The sequence below is a fragment of the Trifolium pratense genome, linkage group LG4 (assembly GCF_020283565.1).
Source record: "Trifolium pratense cultivar HEN17-A07 linkage group LG4, ARS_RC_1.1, whole genome shotgun sequence".
NCBI lineage: Eukaryota > Viridiplantae > Streptophyta > Magnoliopsida > Fabales > Fabaceae > Trifolium > Trifolium pratense.
In genome coordinates this window covers 1019156-1026569 of record NC_060062.1, presented here as the reverse complement: position 1 = coordinate 1026569, position 7414 = coordinate 1019156, and the positions used below count along the sequence as shown (strand labels likewise).

General features: G+C 28.7%; 1 protein-coding gene across 1 annotated transcript; it reads right to left on the bottom strand.

The window, feature by feature from the left end:
* Positions 1–5745: 5745 nt before the first annotated feature.
* Positions 5746–6715, bottom strand: LOC123920615. Its single transcript, XM_045972905.1, has 4 exons — positions 6553–6715; positions 6308–6461; positions 5946–6015; positions 5746–5821 (listed from the first exon to the last, which is right to left on the bottom strand). The coding sequence occupies exons 1-4, from the start codon at positions 6631–6633 to the stop codon at positions 5746–5748; spliced, it is 381 nt and encodes a 126-aa protein (XP_045828861.1). The 5' UTR covers positions 6634–6715.
* Between the last annotated feature and the right edge of the window lie 699 nt (positions 6716–7414).

The following is a 7414-nucleotide window of genomic DNA, read 5'->3' as shown; positions in this document are numbered from 1 at the left end:
GGACACGTGTGCATTAATTTTTTTTTATTTTTTTTTAATTGCCAACTCATTAATTAATGTAGGTTTTTAATTAAAAAAATGAAAAAAAAAACTTAAAAGTTGTTATATTTTTATGAACTTACTTAAAAGAAAGTTTTTTTTTTTTACTAAAAGTTGTTATTATTTTTTTTATATATAATAACAACTTTTAGTCAAAAAAAAAAAATATTTTAGTCAAAAAAAAAGAAATTTTTTTTTTATATATAATAACAATTTTTAGTCAAAAAAGAAAAAGAATTTTTTTAGTCAAAAAAATAAAAGAAATTTTTTTTATATATATAATAACAACTTTTAGTCAAACAAAAAAAAAATTTTATATATATAATAACAACTTTTAGTCAAAAAAAAAAATCTTTTAGTAAAAAAAAAATAAAAATCTTTTTTTTATATATATAATAACAACTTTTAGTAAAAAATAAAAAGAAATCTTTTAGTCAAAAAAAAGAAATCTTTTTTTTTATATATATAATAACAACTTTTAGTCAAAAAAAAAAACAAATCTTTTAGTCAAAAAAAAAAATCTTTTTTTTTATATATAATAACAACTTGTAGTAAAAAAAAATCTTTTAGTCAAAAAAAAAACTTTCTTTTAAGTAAGTTCATAAAAATATAACAACTTTTAAGTTTTTTTTTCATTTTTTTAATTAAAAACTCACATTAATTAATGAGTTGGCAATTAAAAATAAATAAAAAATAAATTAATTTTCACGTGTCATGCCACGTCAAGATTCGTCCATGTCATATGCCCACTTGTTGAGCCAGGGGGGTAACGCAAGGAATCTTGACATTGCAGGGGGTAATCTCAAAAAAATATTTTGCAGGGGGTATAGCACTATTTACCCTTTATTTTATATGGAATGGAATATTGGGATTTTTATATAATATTACATTAGTATGATTTTATATATGTTAAAAGACTATTTTGGTAATTTACACATTCAAAAGTAATTTTGATTCAAATCATCCAAACAATATCAAATATTGAGAATCACTTTTATATTAACATATCCAAACATAAATCAATTCTACTCAACTAACTTTTAACCAAAATCAATTCTCTCAAACTCAATTCTACCAAACTCAATTCTAGCTACCACTAATCCAAACACACACATAGTATGATATCTGTGTCCACTCCATTAGATAAATATGATATTTGTATCCACTAAACGGGTAATTCGCGGGTTTTAAAGTATTCGCGGATATTAATAGAAATTCATGGATGATATGATATATTTTAAAAAATATATGTACATGTTAACAACACTCTTTTTCTAATTATACCTAAAATTTCTTAAAAGAAAAAAAAAATTAGCATATAATAATATTCATGCATTTCACTTTCAATTTACATCAATATCACCACATTCATTTTCTTTTTTTTACCAAAACTATAATATAATATCCATATATTTCTCTTTAAAAATATAATATACATACATTTCTAAATAAAATTGTGCGGAATATAAAAGCCTCTTTTATATTTAATAACTAAAGATATTTAAGGAATTTTCTTATTTATTAGCGGGTAAGTATGGATATCTGCGGATGTGGATACCATTAAATCCGTATTCATATTCATTAAGTATCGAATAATTAAAATATCTATTTATTTCATCCGTGGATATCCATTAAGTTATCCGTCCTGTATCTATGACGGATTTTATCCGCGAAAATTTGCGAGTATGAATATTTTTGTCATCCCTAATCTCAATTCCCATCGTGTGTACATGCACAAATTGAGTTTTCCAATGACCTTACAATTAATTTACTCTCTTTATTTTCTTCATAACCCATAGAAATTGTTTATCCCTTGAGTATGACTCGATTGGTACTTGGTAGGGACATTGCTTATAATTATAAAAAACAGGGATTGAGGTTTGAACCTTTACTATGACATTTTAATTTAAAAATTGAAATTTTAACTATTAAGTTACTTGACAAAAAAAATTGTTTTTATAATTTTCTATACAACTTATTTTTTAAAAAATATACAAAAAAATAATTTAAATTATCATGTTTTTGTTTTTTTTAATAAATAGAATTTTTTGTTGCTTTATAATTTTGGATGGAAAGAGTATTTGGGCACACACTTAAAAGTAAAAATAAATAAATTTCAGATAAAATAGATGGGAATATCACATTTATATGAAATTAGAACAAGTGTAAATAAGTGAAGTGACACCGAAGGAGTTTTTTCTTAAGTGAAAGTTGTTGGATTCAATTTCAAAAACTAGCATTAGCCAATTATTATATAGTAATATTTCTCGTGTTCAGTGAGCTTACCTCAATTGATATGAATATTACATTTTATATATATATAGGAGCTGAGATTCGAATGTAGGATACCCAACTTATTCACTTAAAAATGAAATTTTTAGTCATTAAGTTATATGATAAAAAAAAAAGTAGGCTTAAATGAATTTTGTATTCCAGTATTTAAAAAATAAAAAAAATGAGGTTTTAATCCTCCTATTTTAAAAATCAATTTTTGATTCCCAAATTTATTTATTTTGAGTTTCCACCCCCATCCCATTTTAATGTGAATTTTGATGATTGGTTTTGTCTCTAATGATGATGTGGCGGTGCCCACATGGATATACTCCATATTTAAAAGTGCATTTAAGCAAAAAAAGTAATATTTTCCATTGTATAAAAATATATTCCCTTTGTTCTATTTTATAAGATTTCGTTTGACTAAATGTATTATTCATATATCTTATTTTGACCGTATTTTTCTAAAGATATATAAATGTAAATATTATCATATAAAATCTTGTTTGATCTGTTTCGACAAGTATTTTCAAAATATCAAATTTCTATAATTTTTACTAATTAACAATTTAAAATATTTGTAATCAAAGTTATGCATTGGTGTACGTGCAGTGGTCAACTAGTTCTTATATTTTAAGACGGACGGAATATAGAATATAGAATTACAACAATTGTGAAGTGCCGTTGGTTTTGTTAGATGAAGACCACATTGAACATTAACCAATTTCCATTATTGTTTTGTTCTTATTCTATGATTATTTCTTTCTCATTCACATCCTTCTCTGCATTGTTGTCAATTTCTCACACATTTCTATTATTTTACGCAATTCGTAGTGTGCAATTATAGTTTGAACTTGAAGTAACAAGAGCGATTAGAATATTTATCTACAAATTCATTTTTATCTACACATTTCTATTATTTTATTAATATTGTTCTATTCACTTGCCTACCGAGCTATGTTTGCTTATGACCTAAATTGGAAGGCATTAACAATATATAAATATTATTATTGGACCTCAAAATTTTGAGTTGAGGGCCGATGTCATCGCTCATACTACACCTCCATATATAGGAGTCGAGCCTAATTGAGAGCATTAAGGTGTTGAAAAATATAATGTGTGCCAAAAAAAATGTTCATTTGGCCTAGTGGTGAGGATACATTTCAAATTTTTTATGAAATTTTCATTTAATTATTAAACCCATCTCAAGCTGGTCCGATTTAGTGTTGGTTTCACTGGTTCACCGGTTTGACTGTTAAACCAGTCGGATCACACTGATTTTTAATGGTTTGATTGTAGAACTGGTTTTCGATTTCCAAACTTTTTAAACTATGAATATTATTTTTAACTCGAAAATTATATTCCGAACTTTTTGCATGGACAAAGATGTAATTTCAGGGGATAAAAGAAACGTTGGCTAAGAGAATTTTTCCTTCCTTATAGCATTGACATATTTACATGACAGGCTATATACTAGTTTTGGCCCTTGAACATTTTGACGATTTCTTTCTTGTGTTATTCAAAATCCCTTCAAATCCTACTAGAAATGTAAATGAACATTTTAGATGTAGAAATCTCATTGGCTGTATACATAATTAATCTCAATGGCACGATACTTTTGAAAAACCCATTTATATCGTGTTTCGCACAGATGAGTGACCAATTTACATCACTGTGTCTCTGTCTCCATGAATTGGAAATAACCCTTTAAAATAAACTTTCAATATATACAATTTTATTTCAGTAGCATGCAGTCGAAACAAATTTGGTATGGGGGGACCGCATGTGAGAATTATTACCAAGTCTATACAAAAGAGAGTCTTAAGAGGCATAACTTAGCCATAATTGATTATCCATGAATACTTTATGGATCCAATTCAGTTTCATGGCCAAGAATTAAACACTATAAGCTGAAAAATGTGCTTAATGTGTAGGAAGAATATCTAAGCACACCAAAATACCTTGTGCTTCAATGATTAAAGAATCAGAATCATGGAGGTATGAATTTTGGTGAGAATGATAATAAATAAGGAGAAATAATTTGTGAGGTTCAATTTGCAATTCAATTAATATATTCAAAAAAAATATAATATAAATAATAATAATAATAATAATAATATATTTGTAGTTGTATTTAGCTATATGATACTATATGCTAGGAAAACATGTCAAATTTTCCTAGTGGAACTAAATTAATTCGATGTTCTTGCCAGCAGTATTCGAGCAGTATAGTTTCAAATGTATACATCTTAATTAAAGGAAATATCAACATATTTAGTTTAGGACATGAAAATTAATAAATTATTATGCATACATGTACTACGTACTACTACTACACTTTGAGAAAAATGACAAAACATCACTTTGTCTCGTCCCCATGAGCTGCAAATAACCCATAAAGTTCAATCCACATCCCTTTCTTTCTTTGCATAACAAAGAGTACGTCCCAAACAAAGAAAAGCTTATTAGCTTAAACATGAAATATTCGAAATTTATTTAATGATTGTCTTCTTCACATTCTTATATTGGACGTACTCTTCCTTACTATACATTTTACAACTCACAAAAAGGGTACAAAAAGTGTAGAAAAAGAAAAGAAAAAAAAAAGTGTACTCTTCACATCTATCATCAGTTTTTTTTTTTTTTTTTCATATAGGGATTTCAGCTGGCTAGCACTAAAATAAGGGTTATGTTATTGATTTGGACACCTTAAGTTTGGATTTTTTTTTTTAAATTAAATAACCTATTTATGAAAAGAAAAAAAAAACGCAAACCACCCAACTTTAAAAATTAATTCCCCAAATACATCTTACTATTTGGTTTTAGAAAAGCACATCCATTTGCAAGGCAAAGTCTTGAAGGACCTTTCTTCTTTTTTTAGTCATAATAAGGGCATTTCAATTGGCAAGTTCGTATTTTTGCACATCATTTGCAACAAATTAATCCTTCAATATGTACTTACACGCAAATTTGTCGATTGAAATGGTGAGATCCTATTAAAACGCAAAAGTGATATCTTCAATACTTCACATTTTCAAAGTAGGTGGTTTGAGATCTTTTTTTCCTCGAATTTAGGTTATTGAAATAAATAAAAACCCTCATAAATTTTCTCAATAACCATTTAACATATGGAATTGTTCTATAAGATCATACTATTATGTCCTTAATTTCTTAAGAGACTAGAACATACATTCGTATATGAAACTGTTCTTAAGAGACTGGAATTGTTCGATTAGAAGAATTGACAGAGAGAAGTGCAATGCAATCAATTAGAAGAAACAATAGAGGAAGAATCAAACCAATTCAAATCAAACATAGAAACCAACAAAGAGACAAGAACAACCAAAGTAGAAACAATCAAAAGAGAGGAGTGATGACCACAAATTCAAATTTTTCTTCAATCAGAACTTTTCACAAACACAAGGAATCCTATCAAACAATACCAAAATCAACGGCCAGAGCAAGAACAAAAGAATGACCAATAGCAACATCAGCCATATCAAGCAAACTGAGAGAAGAAATTCACACCTAGAACATGCAACAAACCCCAAATAAACTCATCACTATCACACCACATTCATACTTTAACAACATTGACCAATTAATCAATTGAAAGGAAAGAAAATACAAACCAATGTAGAGGCAACCCAACAAATTGGACAGAGGAAAGCGAAATTGAAAATACCAACCAACTTATGAATCCTGAACATGATGCAATACGACCGTGAGAGAACAAAGAAATGGCTAGAACAACACCCATAAAATCAACATAGAATCAACCGTCAAAAAGCAAAACAAAAAATATTATTAAACCACTAACATATATTATCTAACAAATACAACTGTGTCATTGATTTCTAAAGAAACAGGAACATACATCAACATATAGTACTGAATAACTCGAGCCTTTATCTACCGGAACGGAACAGATCCGGATTCCAAATAAAAAGTGTCACTAATTTCAAAAAAAGAAAAAAGAAGCAGGACAAAATACCGATGAGTGCATAAAACAGGTGCACATAATCAACACCAACATCATCATCACTAACCAACACTTCATCCCAGGAGCGAATGAACATCATCATTTTCCTAGAAGTTTCGATCAATATCAGCAACATAAAAGCTCTCAAGATCATATTAGTCCACATCTGCAACCAAAAAAATAAAGTAAAATGAGAAAATAAAATAAAGTGTTGGGAACAAACAGGAAAAGAATTAACTAGAAAATGTTTGTCTTACTAATGTTAGTGTTTTTATTCTCTTGTATATGTGTGTCTTCTCCTCTTCGTCTACATTTCTTGTTTGTTTTTCCAGATCCATGTTTGTAAGTCTCAAAAAGTAAGAGAATGAACGAGTGAGAGAACAGAAGTGAAGCAGAGGAAGGGTCTTTGGAGGATATATAAGGAAATTGGAAGATTGAGAATTGCAGAGGAACTAATAGTACCAAGTGTCTAGTGGCTTATGAAGATGTCTTGTTGAAAGATTGAGAATTGCAGAGGAACTAATAGTACCAAGTGTCTAGTGGCCTATGAAGATGTCTTGTTGAAAGATTGAGAATTGCAGAGGAACTAATAGTACCAAGTGTCTAGTGGCCTATGAAGATGTCTTGTTGAAAGATTGAGAATTGCAGAGGAACTAATAGTACGAAGTGTCTAGTGGCCTATGAAGATGTCTTGTTGAAAGATTGAGAATTGCAGAGGAACTAATAGTACCAAGTGTCTAGTGGCCTATAAAGATGTCTTGTTGAAAGATTGAGAATTGCAGAGGAACTAATAGTACGAAGTGTCTAGTGGCCTATGAAGATGTCTTGTTGAAAGATTGAGAATTGCAGAGGAACTAATAGTACGAAGTGTCTAGTGGCCTATGAAGATGTCTTGTTGAAAGATTGAGAATTGCAGAGGAACTAATAGTACCAAGTGTCTAGTGGCCTATGAAGATGTCTTGTTGAAAGATTGAGAATTGCAGAGGAACTAATAGTACCAAGTGTCTAGTGGCCTATGAAGATGTCTTGTTGAAAGATTGAGAATTGCAGAGGAACTAATAGTACCAAGTGTCTAGTGGCCTATGAAGATGTCTTGTTGAAAGATTGAGAATTGCAGAG

Excerpts from the sequence above, each read along its gene's own strand:
- LOC123920615 (XM_045972905.1), bottom strand. The coding sequence starts at position 6,633 with ATGGATCTGGAAAAACAAACAAGAAATGTAGACGAAGAGGAGAAGACA. Across the intron at positions 6,462-6,552 it reads GAATAAAAACACTAACATTA|ATGTGGACTAATATGATCTT; the intron begins GTAAGACAAACA and ends TTTTGGTTGCAG. Across the intron at positions 5,822-5,945 it reads GTTGGGTTGCCTCTACATTG|TTTGCTTGATATGGCTGATG; the intron begins GTTTGTATTTTC and ends TTCTTCTCTCAG.